Source organism: Anarrhichthys ocellatus, unplaced genomic scaffold, assembly GCF_004355925.1.
Source record: "Anarrhichthys ocellatus isolate YVR2014 unplaced genomic scaffold, GSC_Weel_1.0 scaffold101, whole genome shotgun sequence".
Classification (NCBI taxonomy): Eukaryota; Metazoa; Chordata; class Actinopteri; order Perciformes; family Anarhichadidae; genus Anarrhichthys; species Anarrhichthys ocellatus.
The window spans coordinates 232,089-250,616 of NW_022280131.1; the positions used below are offsets into that span (position 1 = coordinate 232,089).

Sequence of the window (18,528 nt, forward strand, 5' to 3'; positions counted from 1 at the left end):
GCTTACAATAGAGGGTAAAATCAGTTTAAATGTGTAATTACTTCATGTTGCTCTTGTCAATGTTTTGTATTGTTTTTCCCTAACGCTGTGTCTCTTCTTGTCGCAGTAACATCCATTTGTTTTGTGTCTATATTTATATCATCATGCAAATTGTGTGGTTGTTTAATGTTCACACACCTTAATTGTCACTGGTATTTCTGACATATCTGATAGAAACAACTCGATTGATTTGAAAAAAACCTTTTGGTAAAACTTTTGGGCAAGAAACTGAACATTATATGTGGTCAGATTCAGACAATAGCTTAATAGTTAAGAAATAATAACAAAATCCGTATTGTACTGTTTATGTAGAATTACTTTCACTTTAGTTAACAACAAAGCGCACCAGTTTTGCAGTGACATCATTGATGATTTACTAGCCTTAAAGGAACAGTGTGTGAGATTTAGTGGCATCTAGTGGTGAGGTTGCTGATAACAAGCAACAACATGACCTTCAGCTCAGCCCTCCTTTTCCAAGCATGTTGGAGAACTACGGTGGCCTTCAGGTATGGGTTAGTTATCTTTAGGATTGTATTACTACTAGGAGCTAATCTTGTCAATACTCTGCTCTTTTTCATGACTAAATCATTTATTTTAAAAACATGTATAGAATTTTAAAACCAAAGAAATTCAGAACAGGATTGGAAGTAATTTATAATTTAGATATAACTAAATATATTGTTTCTAGAGCAGCAACAGTAATATTTACAACAACAAAGTCACTCTATAAAGTCATTTTTTTACTTCTCCAAAATATGACGTTAACACACCAAGATTTTGAGGAACTACATAAAATAACTCACACTGTGATTTGGTATCTAAAACTTTTCACATGGAGATTCCTGCAAGAACTTTTTCGGCAATTGGATGAAGAGCGCCTCTGTTCTGGAAACTGCTCAGAAACCCCTCTATTGTCAGTAAAGTTTCATGAAGCTGTGATCATCCTTAAATGGTATTATACAACATGACAGTGTTACAGGTCTCAGTTTGAAAGAGCCTGAGAACAGAGGTGTGTGCCTGAGAAAACAGGAAAAATGATGCGGCAGGCAGACGTGGGGCTTCTTCATTCAAAGTCTTCTCAAGCTATTTATTTAACATTTTTTGGGTGCAAACAAACCTAGTGTCACGGTTTTGGGTTTTGTTTAGTTCTTTCTTCGGTTTTATTTTGACTTTCCCTGCCTCGTGTCCTGTGAGAATGCCGAAAGTAAACTGTAAAATCCATCCATTATGTACGGCTTATCTGGGGCAGGGTGGCGGGGCAGCAGGCAGCAGGAAACCCAGAGGTGTTCCCAGGCTGGACGAGATTTATAATCTCTCCAGCATGTTCTGGGTCTACCCTTCTTACATGTTGGACGTGCCCTGAAAACCTCTAAAGGTAGGCGTCCAGGAGGCATCCTGATCAGATGCCCGGACCACCTCTGCTGGCCCCTTTCGATGCAAAGGAGCAGCGGCTCTACTCCGAGCTCCCTCAGGATGTGTGAACTCCTCACCCTAGCTCTAAAGCCCAATTGTTTGCACGAGTAGATTACATACAAAGTCAATGCACAGATGCGAATAGACGGGAGTAACGCGAATAACACCTAATACACGAATTCAATACCTCATATTAGTAGAGACCGGACGAAACTATGTGAATAAATGTATGTGTATCAACCATATTTTACAAACAACGAAAAAGACGCTGCCGTATTTACGCCGAGATGACGTTACGTTGAGTGTTGATGGAGCTGCTACAATGTTAGCATAGTCTAGCACCAATCAATCCAAGCTTCATTGAGAAAATTTTAAAAGTTAATTGCTTGTCGTCTTCGGCATCATTACGTAGTTATTTCGGAGTCCCTTTTTGTCCGTTTATTGCAGTTAAATCACAGCAAAATCTGTTTATTTTGTGTTCATACAGCTGTAGTAAACTGCTTGCTAGCCACAGTGAATACAGCTCGATGAAATCCACGGAGCTGCTCTGGATGATGTTATGAACCAGATAAGACGGCTTTAATGGAGATAAGCTACTCTTCCTCTGCAGCGCGTCTAGCGCGAATCACCACGAATGGTCCCACGAGTAAACTCCCACAAGTAAACGCAAAATTTTGCCTCGTGTTTAATGTAAACGCTGTATTGAAATTCTGATTGTGAATTCATTATTCAATAACCCTAAATATGATTCTGGTGTTTTTTGAACCCTGGAAAGTATTAGATGGAATGTTTCTGGGAGAATCTAACTTTTATCGAACCCGATCCTCAGAAATGATCAGCCTCATGTGACTGAATGGAAATGAGCATAAATTATGTAAAAAGTGTTTCTTGCTGACAGACAGACTCTCTCTCTGACTTTAATTGTATCCATAATAAAAGTTAATGTAGGAAATATCAGATCATGAAAAGACAAATGTGTCTGTGGTCCTTTTGTTGTTCAGACCTACAATTAGGATATATTTGAACCAGATGGTGAATCAGAAAACAAATCAAATATAAAACTTGAGAGTGATAGAGTTTATTTAAACCCTTTTTATTGGATAATTCCTCGCTTCTCGATCCCCACCTGAACCGGAAGTTGTTCTAAGTTGTTGTTTTAGTTTTATATATTATTTGTTTTCTGATCCACCATCTGGTCTGAACAAAAAAAGAACCACAACAAACTTAATTTATTAGAAAGATTTCTCTTTTTATGATCTGGTATTTGGTAAATGATAAATGCACTTGTACATGTACAACGCCTTTCTAGTCTTGCACACTCATAGAAACGGACTGAAGGAGCCGATCTTTTGACAGCCATCTTTAAATAAAGTTTGAGCAGAAGTTCAGTCAGGAAGACTCTTTACACTCCTTTTCATTCATAATCTCTCAGTCTCTCTCTCCCTGTGACTTAGCTGATTCTGGGCATTTACCTTAATTAAGTTAAGCAACCAGGTTTGCTTAAGCCAATCACATCGTTGCTGTCAAACTTTTAAAATGTTCTCTTTTCTGCTGCTGTCGGTTGTCATTGCAGCACAATCAGATGTGACCCTCCTCCACCCAAGTCTCTCCAGTCAGCATTACAGTCATGCTCCTCATCATCATCGGATTGCAGCAACTTCCTTCATCACCACCAGACTCCTTTACTGCCGGGCCTTGTGTCCACCATAAAAAAAGTTATCTTTATTTGCTGTCTCACATGATTTCAGGAAATTACACAGGACATCCAGTGTGTGTGTGTGTGTGTGTGTGTGTGTGTGTGTGTGTGTGTGTGTGTATGACTGTGTGTTAAAAGATGTCATGTAAGGAAATAAGCGGATGATAGGACATCATAAAAGACTGAAAATGTTGAAGGATTTTTACTTGAGTGAGGTTTATAACAATAATAAAACATGTAAGTGCATAAAAAGCACTTTTTGCATTGTGTAAAACTGGTCAGGATTATTATGTTGGACTACGAGCGGTGAAGCCTAAATAAGCACAACTAAACACTAACAATAGTATTATGGAACATTTTGCAGTTGACAAAAAAAAGGATACATTTCCAAATCAATACTGATGACAACCAATTTTGATTGTAATTTATCATAAATTACATGTTGAAAATTGTCCGATTACAACTTGCGTCTGTCATAAATATGGTAAACACATTTTATGAGGCTAATTTGGGATTATATTCATCTGTACATTGACACTCCCGTTTTGACAAAGTCACACGCAGCAGGTTACTCATCGACCTACAATCATGTGAGGGATATTCTCACTCAATAACAAAGTTAACCAGCTTTGGTCAATTGAGATGTTCTTTATGGTTGTACTGTCAGGTCAAAGTCTTTGCATGAGCATTAGAGTGTGGCAGCACATCAAACCCCAGTACAGTAGTTTGGAGTGTTCAGGTGACATATCTCCTCTCAATGGCTTGGACACTGCGACTCTCATGGCTGTTCTTCATGCTCATTTTCCTCCTGGTGGGACTACAGGGAGAGCCGAGGGACACAGCACCGAAACCAAACAAGAGGAGCGTTGGCAATGAGCAGTGAGTTGGGCTTTGTATCAAACAAGAATGTCTTACATTGATGAATTAGAAACGATGGCCTCCACCAGCATTACTCAGCAGACATATTGTTCTGTCATAGACCAACAGCTGGTTGATATAGAAAATTATATTTATTTTAGGGATTTCAAATTATGCAGAGAATAAGGTTTTTTGAAAGAAGCAGTCTTAAATATCCATTAGTGTGTCAATGTTCTGCTGTACATGGTCCCTACAGAGCAGATTTCATTTAATGATCAAAATCTCACTCACTCCCAAAGTTCAGGTTGGAATTCTGGTCCCACTTTTTGCAGGGCTCCAATTGATCATAGTATAACTGGAACATAGCCCTATAAAGAATATACTTGAACTTTGGGTAGAGCAGCTAGCAAGCAAGCCAATTTGTCAAATAAGTTATATCCAGAATTATTATTTTAACAAGGAACCATAATTAAAAAAATGCCCTGTTATAACACACACAAAAAAAAACGGAAAACATGCAATAACACTCACTAACTTAACTCAGTCTTAAAAACCCCTTTGTGTTCAGACACACACACAAAACAGCAGCATTGAAATTAGATTTCTATTTACCACTATAGGCTTAATCAAAAAAGAACAATCATTCAAACGTGTGCATGCAATTGAAAAGGGAAGGCGTCCAGAGCGGCTATAGCGGCTAACACAGCAGCAACTCAGTGTCTTCCAACTGACACAGTCACGAGCGTGACAGTCCCACTATCAATCAGAATATTGCCACAATAGGACACTGGAGCAAGACGAGGCCAAGTCTCTGATCCGAATTTCCTCGCTTAAACCGGAAGTTGTTCTGCTCCGCCATCTTGACGGCCGCTTTTACTTTTGCGCTAAGGCGAGAGGATGGAGGAGCGAGGTGATTTAATGGCCGACACACCCCCTCATTGTTAATCAGTTATTTGATCGGACTGATCTGATGCATCTCAATATCATTGAAGTGAAGCCAGACCACATATTAAACTTTACTAATACTAAACTCTATCACTCACAGGTTTTGTAGTTGATTTGTTTTCTGTTTCACCATCTGGTCAAAATATATCAAATAGTATATACAAATATATAAATGTAGTTCTGACCAACAAAAGGACCACAAACAAGCAGGTACCACGGCAAGATATTATCCCTCTGCCCTTACACCAGACCTTCAGGAACAATGAAACATTCTCTGAATACTATGAGGTTCAAAGTGGGATTCCTGATGGAATTGTATTTGTGTACCTTAAACCTATTCTATGGTCGCAACTGTGGTTGACCTAAATACAACTGCTGTGTACTAAATCTATCAGCACACAGTCTGTTGACGGAAATGTTGCTTTGACCCCATAGGCCTCGTATGCTGTCAGATGATGGTCACCTTGTCTTCACAACCGGGGCCGGTAAAGACATCCGCTTCCAGACGTCAGCATCAGGCCGGGTTAAAGTGGATAATGAGGACCTCACCCAGCTTCTGAGTCAGGTAAGTTCAGACTTTTTCCTTTCCTAAAAAACAATGTGACAGAATATAATAGTCCTACAGGGACGGCACAAGGCCAAGCTACAGCTGCCAAGCAACAGCTGCCCCTCTGGAGAAAAATAAGTTGTACCTCTGCTGTTGTGGTTTTATACTATAGCATAGATACCAGTAGCACATAATTGCTAAAGTCACATCAAATTAAATGACCATATTATCTAAGCTTCAATTCGTTTTTGATGCCCCATCTGGGTGTTTTATATTGTCGGGTCTGTCTGTGACTCAGCCCCTCTCATGTCTGCTCGCTGTGGGTGTAGCCCTGAATATCTTTTTAAATGCTGTGAAGCTCGACAAAACGTATACTGTGTGTAAGTTAGCAACAGTGTTCATTTGTGCGTGTGTGTGGGGGGGGGGGTGCTATGTCGTAATATTTATTAGATGAAATATATTACATTACATTACAGTCATTTAGCAGACGCTTTTATCCAAAGCGACTTACAATAAGTGTATTCAACATAGGTATTCAAGAGAACTACTAGTCACCAGAAGTCATAAGTGCTAAGTGGAAGGCTCAGGGTAGTACTTCTTGAAGAGGTGAGTTTTCAGCCTGCGGCGAAAGATGTGCAGCGACTCTGCTGTCCTGACGTCAGTGGGGAGTTAATTCCACCACAGTGGGGCCAGGACAGAAAAAAGATGTGACCGGGTCGATCGGCCGCAGGGACCTCTGAGCGATGGGGCAACCGTCAAATAAACCGGCAAATACTGTACATATATCTCTTTATCTTGATTATAGGTGTTTTATTTCATTAAACAACTGTAAATGACTCCTTTTACTGTAAGTGAAACTCAAGCTTGATGTTCCCATCCCACCAGCCCAAGAATAACTTCACAATAAGAAAAACAGATAAGGAATATCTTTAACTGTGTAAAAGCCCCTGTACATACAAAAGCAACCGAGTATACCTACCCTGTCTGCCTTTATCGCTGCTAACTCCAGTTCTAAAATGTTCTGCTCATCTTGGCATGTTTAGGTATTTTGGTGCTCCTGCACTAATCAACGAGGTTTGGCTTTATTTGTACTGCCAGCACTTCACCAACATCACAACAGAAAACGTATTAGCTTATCCGAACCAGTCGGAATATTTGTGTCATTACAACTTCTTATCAATGTTTACACAACTGAAAGCCCACTGTTCCTCATATGAGGCTATGAATGATTATCAAGTTAGGAAGCAGACTCAGCAGTTTGGACAAGACCAAAGATCAGGGGCCAGGTGCGTTAGAGTTGGTGGAGACATCATTAGAACTTTACAGCGTTAAAGCAGACAGTCACGTACAGACACAGACTCAATATTTTAATCAAATGTATTAAGCCATGTTCATGCATCCATTGTATCTGACTAATTGAAAAACGCTGACAGATGTGGGTTTGATGGGCAAGAGATGAATAAAGCACATTTGAAGCAGTTGGTATTCACTGTTGAAATGTTTCAAACATCACGATTTAAAAACAAATCAGCTACATCAGTCCGGCGGCATATTTTGGTCTGCATAAGTTGCCTTTCTATTTGAAGGCACCGTAAGGACATTTGATGGATAGGTGACTACACTGAGAGAGGTCAAAATAAGACAAACACAAATTGAAAGGTTACATAAAATTATAAAATAAAATGATATGTATAAAACAACACATTGTCACTCCCAAATCATCAAATACCGATGCTTGGTCAGTGCTTCAAACTATGACGCTCTCGCTACCCTCGCTAGTGTCCGTTCTAGACATGTCACAGACGTTAGTTTCTACACCTTACATGCATAGTGTCTTTTCAAAATAATCTTCCGTCACAAGAAGTTCATTGAAGCAACAAAGCATTTTGTAGGTTTAGGACAAAAGTGTGGTTGACGTTAACGTGACTGACTATCGATTCACGTGACTAGCGTGTGACAAATGAGTCATGTGACTAACGACACTAATACTCATGTGAGGAAATGTGAACGTTTAGATTCGCATGGGACACAAACACTCGTCTCCTGGACGAAAGTCCGGTTTTTGTTTCTCTGCAAAGCTGCGTAAAGGTTCATTACTATCAGTGACCCCTTTCACATTGTCATTTGATTATTATTATAAAAATATCATATATGTAGATATATATATTTTTTTTTTTTTGTGTGTATCTGTTTGATTTTGTTGTTTTTAATGATGTCAAGGCTAAAACTGTGGCCATCATTGATGTGTACAGTTACCATGGTTATCAAGTGTTATCATAAGGTTAGCATAAAACGGGCAGATGTTTATACGGGACAGTAATACAATAATAGTTCCCACACAGTAAATCCAGGTGTCATTCTCAAACTCTGCTGTCCCACTGTAGTTCTTGCTCACTTGACATTAGTACTGGCCGATAGCTGCGCTGTCCACTACAGAGCCAATGATCATGTCCTCATCTGTTCTCAACAATTCTGTTTGTTGTCTGGGTTTAGCTTGAAAGTTCTTCCTCTTGATGGAGATGAAGGGAAAAATAACATTGGCACAGGCTTTGCCCTGGTCTAATGAGTCAGTATGATGAGCAGGTTCTGAGTCATGATGAGCAGGTTCTGAGTCAGTATGATGAGCAGGTTCTATGCTGAAATGCATAGTATGGTCATTTCCAATGAGGCAGCTCAGTCGCCAGAATAACACTTTGGCATTGTATGTTTCTGCAAACCACGGATACATCGTTTCTGAAATAAAAATAGGTTTCATGGCATTTTGAAACTGCATTCTAAATTACTTTTAGGATTCGGCAACAAAACAACTTGGCTAGATTTAGTAAAGGTTTTGGGTTAAAATAAGTACATTACTTTTGGTTCTACATGGGACACAGACTGCAGTTTCCTTGGAGAAAGTCCTGTGCTTGATCATCTATCCACCATATCAGCCACTTCACAAAGCATTTAAAACAAATGAAACATGTTGTTTGGATGTACCTATTCAGAGCAGGCCGATTTCTTGGCCCTATGAAGGTGTTGCTTGCAACGTTGTTGAGAACCGATCATTGCTGGTTGACTCCAGGAGAGTGAAAAAGAGTTTGAATGTGACTTGCATCCAGCAGCAAAAGTGAACTGCACTCAGTCAGTCCTTGACAGAGAAGCTGAATCTTGTCATCGGTGCCATCAGGTTGGATTTTGTGCAAAATCAGATGACATCATGCAGGTTCACCAGAAACGCCTATCACGAACAGACCCAAATCTGCTTCACTGCTGAGGACAGATACAAATCCAGACTTGCTGAAATAATACAAATCTTGCATTCATGGGAATTATTTTCTACAGAATAATTCACACTTTGTTTTAGAACAGTCAACCAGCCCACTGAACCAATTTCATTAATTTACATGGAGGATTGTTTCAGGAACTATTTTGTCTTCGGCTTTCGTAACTGAAATGTCTGTAACTGTCTGATTTCAGATCAAAACCAACAAAGAAGATATTAACAACATTAAGGCAAACGGAGGTGGAGTTTCCCCTGAAATTACCAACAGACTAAACCAGCTTGATACCAAGGTAGGACATTAAAGCTTGTTCTTATGCAATGAGCTATTGTTTTTTTCATGAAATCAATGACATACAGATGGAAATCACATTTAACAATACCAGTTGCCTTTTACAACCTGGCTCAACAGCTGCAACATGGATGGGATTTACAATAAAAACGCTTTAGAATTTATCTGTCTTTCTTGTTTTGAATGCACTGTAAATATGCTATACAACATATCTCTTATGGCGCTTTCCTTGTTTTCCAGGTGTCAACACTCCAGAATAAAGTGAATGCGCTTGAATCGGTAAGATATTTAAGTCAAACTGTTTGTTGTAAAGGCTCAAACTCAAGACTGTACCATACATGTCACGTTGCCTTTCTTCTGCTCTTTTCTCCTCCAGACAGTCCAAAAGTTGTCTTGCACCAGCAATCCCTGTCAGAATGGAGCAACATGTCTGAACTTACTCAACTCATACTACTGTCTGTGTCCCAGCAACTGGGCCGTGAGTTATATACTGTCTGTTACATTATGGGATTGGTTATTACTATTGGTATTAGTGAAACTAGTTCTGCTTGAAATCCCAAATCTTCACAGCAGACTAAATACTATTTTGTCGAAAAACCTCAGACCACCTACTATACTATTGCTACTGTAATACTATTTGGCTTCAAGTTTGCTGTGTCTCAGGGTTTCCCCCTTTATTGTAATTAGATTTAATGCTTATCTCAAGATAGGCACCACGTCAGCACAACATCAACTAAAATACAAATATTCTAAAAACTACACTAAACTTGAAACATATCCCACTGGTCACAGGTATATTAGCAAAGGCCAACTTGGTTTCCTTAAAGACTTCCAGACAATCCCCATGGTCAGTTGCACCCAGATGATCAATACTGTATTTCTAAAAAATCATATATTCTTACAGTCAGTCAAAATACATACACAAAAAATACAAATACAACAATCAAAATCAATAGATAAAGCACAATACCAAAGAATTATGAATATCACTCAGAATTATTCGAGAAAGCGCATTAACATCAGGCAATGAGTGGGACCCACGTCCATTTCAGTTGGTATTAAGCTTTAGTAGCACATTTCCGAATAGCTTAGCATTTAATCATATAAACAACATGAAGGGAGTCTGAGGCTGTCAGGACTTGGTACAGGTTACCCGCTTTGCTAAGTTGAAATCCAGTGCTGAAGATAACAAATATCTGTCCCTGCAGCATGTATATTCCTACAATTGTCTTAAAATGGTAGTTTGTGTATACCTGTATGACATTTTTTCACTTTGGCTGGTTCTATTCCCGTTCAATGATGACACAATCATTACAGTTTGGTCTCATCTATGGCTGATATTTTTGGCTGATTCTGAACCAGGTGTTTCTCCCATTTCTTCCTCTCTTGCTGTGTGTGTGTGTGTGTGTGTGTGTGTGTGCGTGCGTGTGTGTGTGTGTGTGTGTGTGTGTGTGTGTGTGTGTGTGTGTGTGTGTGTCAGGGTCTTAACTGTGCAACAGATGTGAATGAATGTCAGGTGTATTCTGGAACATTTCAGAGTTGCCAGAATGGAGCAACCTGTGTCAACAGCCCTGGGTCATTCAGGTATGTCTTAAGCTTCATATAATACTCTACTGATGGGCTGTTGTAATGTAATCCAAATGTAGCACACTAGCATGCATAACACCCAGACACTCCAAAACAAAGGAAGGATGAAGCTGTGCTTCACCTCCAAACGAAGTTGCCCTGAACAACTGAAACGGTGTCGAGCACATTTCCATTAGCCAACTGGCCTTTCCTAGACAAACTGCTTGACAGTGTGGTACCGCAAGAGCTGTCGCAAATGATGCAGACCAACTGCCTTACAGAGTTTTGTTCCACCAGATCAGCCAACCAGAGGGCAGTAGAGAGTTTTATGTCCGCTGATCAGTCACATGCTAGATGGCACATTTCTGTCTGGAGTGCAGTTATGTGTGTGTGTGTGTGTGTGTGTGTGTGTGTGTGTGTGTGTGTGTGTGTGTGTGTGGCCTGGGGCAGAACTCTGGTTGGGGGAGCAGATATTAGGCCTGGGTCCACAACTAGTTTGGCCTAGTTGATGAAATACACATTTTTAACTTTATCATACATTTTGTCAAAAGTTGTCACACACTTTGTCACAACATATGTATAACCTAGTATGTACTGTATCGTATACTGTATTTTCTAGCCTCAAACATGTCCTTTATTCCAAATGCTTTATGTTGTTTTTTAGAGCAATGTACTGCTAAACAGTTACCTTTATGGTATTTTAATATTATTTCTGTTTGTGTGCAGTTGTACCTGTTCTCCAGAATGGTCGGGGTCTCACTGTACGGTGCGTTATGATGACTGCAGGAATGTGGGACAGGACCTGTGTGTACATGGCACATGTATTGATGCAGACCGGGTTATAGCTGGACAGGTAACCAGTCACTAAACAAGTCTAGTGCAGTTCTGGCGAACCGCTCATAAAAACAGCTTCACACTCAAAAATGCTCTTCCTCTGCTCCTTCGCAACATCGCTGACATGACATGTTGAGTCACACCCAAGTCACAGCTCCTCACGGTCACAAACACCAGAGAGATACACTCTGTGTAGAAGCACAGAGTGGCAGACTTTACCGTTGGGAAAGGTAGACGACCTGGACCTTGGGCTCCAAACTAAGAGGGCCCCAAACAGCTATAGATTAGTATGATGTTTCAATATGAATTAATTTACCATTCTAACTCATTGTGCCCCAAAAATAAACAAAAGGCCCTGTTTTTGAAGATGTGAGAGCCACTATGTGGTGCCTTAAAACGTTGCTTTGCACTCAGTAAGCCCATGGTGTGAACCGTGACGGGGGCCAAGGCACAACAACAAAAACAACAACAATAAAAACGTATCAACATTTCAGAAACCGTTTGTGGCAGATTCAGACCAGGCTAAAGCTATTACAACATCTATTGGGGTCTTTATTGCTGCAGACATGAGGCCATACTCCGTTGTGGGGAAAAAAAGGATTTCAAAATCTGGTAGAAGTGCTTGAGCCGCGCAACGAAGTTTATTAATATTTAACGTGTCATGTGTACAAATTGCACCAAATTCAACAAAGGACTCCAGGGGGCCAGATGAGCTGTTCTTATGATATGTGAAGAACAGACAGACTGAGACACAGACAGAGAGACATACAGACAGAGAGAGAGAGACAGTCACACAGACAGACACAAAGACAGACAGACGGGCAGACACCAAGACAGATAGACAGAGATTCCTTGCTTTATATTAATCTGAACAGTTTTACAGCTTTATTAGCAGCAAGTGGTTTGTCGTGACAGTTCTCTCTGCATGCTCCATGGAGGCTCCATAGTCAGTGTTGGGCAGTTGAACCACATTTCTCAGTAGCGTGGCGGCAGCGTCACTGTTTTCTGAATCAAAAAGCTTTTCAGTAGATTAACTCTTTTATTGATCAAGTATTGAGATACCGTCCACACAAGCTACATTTCCTTAAGCTCAAGCACAGCAGAGCTCTCTGCTACGGTCTGAAATTAAACTGCTCAGGGTCAGTAAGTGACGCCACAGCGATGCACAGACGTGTATGTGCAGCCGACATAAGCACTTCCTACGACGGTGACATCCAGAGGGTCGAGATACATACAGTATATATACCTCCGGGGGGTAGTTACACTGTAGTGAAGCTTCATTGAATATAGAATAGCCAGTAGCATAGTTCACTACACTTCCCAAGTTGCCTGCCCAACGATGCCAATAGTTTAAAGGTTTTCAATCCACAGCATCATTTGACAATAATGTATACAAAAAGTGGCTATAATTATTTCAAGGTATAAAAACACAGCATCTGTGTCATTCCACCATAGTTGAGAACCACTGTTCTTATATAATTAAGTATTATTTCATCTTGTTGTTGTGTTTTGCTGTAGATATGATTTTAAATGACAGAGTTTTCACACTGTGACTTTTTCTACTACTAACAGCCTAAATATCAGTGCATTTGTGAGAGTGGCTGGGACGCTCCAGCTGGGAACCCGTCCTGTGTGTCTGATGTTAATGAGTGTAACCTACCCAACAAACCCTGCTCCAGCAACCCCGCTGTTCCCTGCTACAACACTCAGGGATCCTTCTACTGTGGAGCCTGTCCTGCAGGTAACAACTCATACTGGCCTCTATTTTACATGAAACAGGATAAAGTGCTGGAATTCGATATCTGATTTTTGTGACTTTGAAACCAGAAGCACACACATGTCTTAGCAAAGCATAGTGAAATCTAGTAAATAGGGTTGGAGTAGGAACAAATTGGATTTTTCTATTTGCATCGGGAGGAATGTAAACAGCAAAAACACTGAGCAGATAATGAGGCATCAGAGAATAACTTTATTACAATCATCATATGCAGACCTCTGCATTTAACCCATCCTACGCATTGGGAGCAGTGGGCTGCTGGGAAGCATCCGCGGAGCAAATAAAGGTTCAGTGTCTCGTCAAGAGCACTACTCCCCACTGAGCCACAGCCCCTCAGGAAGATGAACTACATACATGCGTTGGACTTGCCACATTACATTTGTACTGTGTGAATGTGTGAATTGCCACTGTGTGTTTATAGCTGTGCATGTGAATGTGTCTTATAATCTGAATACATTTTGTTTTGCTTTAATGCCATCTAATATGTCTCAGGTTGGCAAGGCAACGGCTACAGCTGTCGGGATGTGGACGAATGTTTGATGAATAATGGAGGCTGCTCCTCCACTCCTGTGGTGCAATGCCTGAACACCATGGGCTCCTTCCACTGTGGTCCCTGCCCTCCAGGTATGAGGGGAGTTACCAGTGTAACTACCATGCTATGAATTCTGTGTGACTCTCCAGAGACGGTATGTGATATCTGGTTATCCATCATGCGCAGGAGGTCGAGACCTTATACCGACAAAGTCCCATGTGACCTCAGTGACTCAAGCATCTTGATAGAGAGGCCTGACCCCCAGCAGTCGTCTCCTACAGTATCTTCTCATCTTTCTTTAGAAGTGCAGAGGATGGATAATAACTCCAAGTGATCAGCTATGAGGATTCTGGCGTAGCCGATAAAGAGCTAATGCTAGTAAATGTGAACAGTGTACATAACTTGCACAGAAACCTTTATCAGGGCGCCTGTGTCTCCTTGGTCATACGTATAACTTTGTCGGTCTATGCGCAACATGCATGTGCTGGATTTGTAAGTTTTACATATACGCCTCTGGTGGTCAAGAAGAATGACATGTTGTTGTTCTATGTTTATTATACATTAAATGATGAAGTGATCCCCTACTAATGCAACTATTACTTACTGCCACCATCTAACAAAGTCATCCCTTCCTTAAGCCACATGCCCACAAGTTTTCATCTCCTTCCTTAACCCTTTCTGAATAAGGAACCATAGCATAATTTTTACCTACCCTTATTTGATTATGGGGCGAGGGTTTTAGACACAACCATTATCTGAATACTGCATCTTATTGATGGAAAAATATCGAAAACAAAATATTCATTTCAAGCATATCACCAAGCCTGGGTGTGACGTTGTTGGAGCTCTACATTGGGTAATGTGTCTGGGTTTCATAGAGAAAAAAGTCTCGCCCTCCACTACAATAACCCAGAGGTCACTCCCCTGCTGGTGACTGTCTATGCAGTGGTAAAGTAATGCGTTTAATGAACTAATAGAGGAGTCAAGACGAGCGTACTCTAGTCAGACTTTTTAATGATGGTGTCTTTTACAATCTCAGAATCACTCAGGAATCAAACGACCGCCACACATGTGCCACAATCTGTCTTATATTTGTGCAGGCTATGAGGGGGATGGGAGAACATGTACCCAGAGCGATCTCTGCGCTAACAACAATGGAGGCTGTTACCCATCAGCCACTTGCTCCTCCAGCCCAGGTAACAACAAACATACATGATTTCGTCTTCATCATCTAGGGACTATTATTTGTGGTAGAACTGATAAAAGAGAATCAGTCAAGGATTCAAGGGAGGGGAGCCAGGAATCAGAAAAGGTAAGTCATGTGTTTTCTAGATTGGTTAAAGATGGAGAAGACTGAAAATCATAATTCTTTTCCCAATGTTAATTTAATTAAATTCTTTCCTTGTATAAGAACAAAACAGCTACATCAAAAATATGTATTTTGTGTGTGCACAGGTAAAAAAAGGTGAATATTGGTTATGAAATTAAGTTATGTCAATATGTCACTTTTGAGGAAGAGAATAGAGGTGGATCGTCATAGCTACTAATGGTGGAACAGTCTTTCAATAGAGCCATTGTTGGCTAACCTTCAGGGGCTCATACCGTCACTATACTCTGCATTGTAACAGAAAGCAGATCACAGTAAAGCAAAATATGATTTTGTGAATTCAGCAGAAAAAAAGCACCACATGTCGCCAAGTTATTCTATTCATGGTTGGCTTAAAGTTTAGAATATTGATATGATATGTTGCTGAATGCAGCATTCAACACTTTATAGTATTAGGCTCGTACCCTATACTCCTTCTCCAAGTCCACACATACACATGTAGACTGGATGTGCAAACTCCCATGACCCCTCTAGTAACCTAACAAGAGTAAAGAGCTGATCCACTGTTCTATGACTTGGACGAAATCCACATTGCTCCTTCTGGATCTGAGTTTCAACAATCGGAGCCTCCGTTTCAGCAACCCTATAAGCTTTCCAAGGAAGGCTGAGCAGGCTGACTCTCCGATCATTGGAGCACATCCTCCGGTTACCATTTTTTAAAAATGGGAACTACCACCCCAGTATGCAGCCCAATAATGTCTAGAGTCTTTAGCATCTAAAGGCCAAGCTGTGCCAGCTACAGTACCTTGGTGCTGCAAAGAATTGGAAATACTTTACCCTTGAGCCGCCAGCTTTGTGCTGACATTTGATTATCGCTCAGGTCGGATCTTATATTAATAGAGATAACTGTGGGACATGACCATGCACCTTTCTTCTCCTCACTCCGCCCTCCAACATCGACCAGGCACCAGCCTCCCTGTATGTACCTGCCCTCCAGGCTACACAGGCAGTGGTTATGGACCGACTGGTTGCATCCAGACGAGCAACATCTGTCAGACCAACAGCCCCTGTGTCAACGGACAGTGTGTGGTGAGTGTGTTCAGCTGCTCAGATATGACCGGGTGATGTGTGGCTGTTATGAGAAAGATTTATCTAACTTCATCTGCAATCACTCATTTTAAAAGATATGGCTGGTAATATTCTATATTTTACTATAGTCAACAAATTCCATGAAATGCCCAAATCCCAAAATAAATGTATTCCACTAACAAGTCGTGTGTGTGTGTATATCCAAAGCCAGATATATCTTCTTCCTCTTCCTCCTAAGGCTTCATTGTTAATATCTATAAAATGAGCCACACTGTTACATACAGTCTCTTGCTGCCAGAAAAACTCACCACAGCACCAAAAGTGGATTCATCTATTAAAATATATAACTTTATATTTGTGAGTTGTGCTTAAATGTCTTAACCTTTAAATGTCAATATAGCAAATCCTATTTTACCTGGTTGTAATTATTCTGACTGTAAACTGTCAGATGAGCTTATTGTAAAAGAGAGCAGGCGTTGACAGAACTGAGCTTAACCTGCTGAGACCAAGTGGAGAAGCTGTGCTGTCTATCCCCGTCCTTACCGAATGAGAGTTGATATGCACACGCCATCTAGTAGTTTGTCGGCTGAAAGGGTGGACCTGAAAACACGCAGACATGTTTGTGTATTTATTTGGACACCGTCAAGTCCAACCACAGTGTTGACGGTGATCCTTATATCAATGAATAACCTGCATATACAACCAAACAATTGGCTTATGATACACCTGATGGATACAGGTATACCTGTACCTGATAAAACCAGTAAACAACACACCTGCTCTGTGATTACTGATTCACCTATTTGTATTTTCCCTGTATTGCATGTACAACCTACTGTACAAAAAGGGGAATTAGACACACTTGAACACATAATACTTTATGTATACATAATGAACACAATACGAAAATGGCTCCAACAGGGTATTTCAAAACCGTGGGCCTTTAACTGGAAAAGAGGACTGAACAATGTGAAACATCTTGTATTTAACAAATTCACGATGTCTGACTAGTGCACTACTGCTGTCACAGGCCACCACCTCGGCTCCTGGATACATCTGCAATTGCAACTCTGGCTGGGGCGGAACAAATTGTGACCAGAATATCAATGAATGCTTAAGCAACCCATGTCAGAATGGAGGAACCTGCACCGACGGCATGAATGGATTCACATGTACTTGCACTGCCCAGTGGACTGGCCCACTCTGCCAGAGCTCACAGCAAGGTAAGATGTGGAGGGACTGGAAAGATAAAGGACGGGAGGTGAAGGGAAGAAGCAAGGAGGGATGGGCCATAAGGAGATGGAGAAAGGCAAGGAAAAGAAGAAGAGAGTAGAATGGATGTGCAGAGACACATGAAGGAGTTAAGGGACTGGATACAAATTGTGTGCACTGTTCTAATAGACCTTATTGTTAAATTTCACTACACTGTAATCTGTTTGCATAAATCGATGTATGTGTGTTGACAGTGTGTGGAGGTTACCTGACTGGCCCTGCTGGTTCTTTCAGTCATCCCAACACCCCAGGTCATGATGAATATGATCACCAGGTCAGCTGTGCCTGGGTGATTCGCATTGAACCTAACAAGGTCAGCTGCAGTCCTGTTACTCTCATTTACTCTCACTTGACTTTCTTTTTGTCATGTCATTCTGGACAGGTAGTTGTAAGGTCCAGAGGACGTCCTCTGCATGGATCACGGTGTTGTAAGCTTGGCTGAGATCACTTTCCTTTTCACAGTAACAGCCCTGGAAGCGCTACATTGGCTTGTGTGAACAATACATTTGGTGGCTTACCTGTCTAACAATCAGGGAGCTCCATCAATAACTGATTGGGGTCTTGCAGTTCTGGTTTAGTCTTCCCCAACTGCTGACTGTGGTGTAGCCGCTGGATGTTCATTAAACCGTGTGTGCTGGGCAGGCAGTGTACAGCCATGTGATCAGAGCAGAGCAGCTTCTGTGCTCTGATACCAAAACAACAAGCTAAAAAAGAAAGATATTGTCATTAGTGGATGTGACGATATTGAAATGTGGCAGATTGACTGAGAGCCTTTGACTTTTGTGTTCTCTCTCCTTTAGATTCTGCGTATTACCTTTCCTTTCTTTGATCTGGAGAGCAGCTCCAACTGCAACTATGACTTCCTTCAGATTCATGATGGAGACAGTGCCTCTGCTTACATGATTGGAAAATACTGCGGCCAAAATAACCCACAGGAGCTCTACAGCTCCCACAATTCCCTATATTTCTGGTTTCGCTCGGACCATTCTGTCAGTGCGGGTGGCTTCACAGTTGCTTGGCAGTCTCAGGACCCAGGTAGGGGTGTTTCATCTGCTCTGGTTTGGTTAATGAGTAATCCT

General features: G+C 41.0%; 1 protein-coding gene across 1 annotated transcript in view; it reads left to right on the forward strand.

Moving 5' to 3' along the window:
• The first annotated feature begins 3,905 nt into the window (after positions 1 to 3,905).
• cubn (cubilin (intrinsic factor-cobalamin receptor)) overlaps positions 3,906 to 18,528 on the forward strand; it is an 84,570-nt gene continuing 69,947 nt past the window's right edge. Inside the window, exons 1-14 of the mRNA XM_031876002.1 lie at positions 3,906 to 4,027; positions 5,387 to 5,516; positions 8,958 to 9,053; positions 9,293 to 9,331; positions 9,429 to 9,530; positions 10,533 to 10,636; positions 11,345 to 11,471; positions 13,025 to 13,193; positions 13,722 to 13,853; positions 14,862 to 14,957; positions 16,053 to 16,174; positions 17,208 to 17,400; positions 17,644 to 17,762; positions 18,250 to 18,484. Of these exons, the coding sequence (XP_031731862.1) occupies positions 3,906 to 4,027; positions 5,387 to 5,516; positions 8,958 to 9,053; positions 9,293 to 9,331; positions 9,429 to 9,530; positions 10,533 to 10,636; positions 11,345 to 11,471; positions 13,025 to 13,193; positions 13,722 to 13,853; positions 14,862 to 14,957; positions 16,053 to 16,174; positions 17,208 to 17,400; positions 17,644 to 17,762; positions 18,250 to 18,484 (1,786 nt within the window). The remainder of the gene's footprint in view (positions 4,028 to 5,386; positions 5,517 to 8,957; positions 9,054 to 9,292; positions 9,332 to 9,428; positions 9,531 to 10,532; positions 10,637 to 11,344; positions 11,472 to 13,024; positions 13,194 to 13,721; positions 13,854 to 14,861; positions 14,958 to 16,052; positions 16,175 to 17,207; positions 17,401 to 17,643; positions 17,763 to 18,249; positions 18,485 to 18,528) is intronic.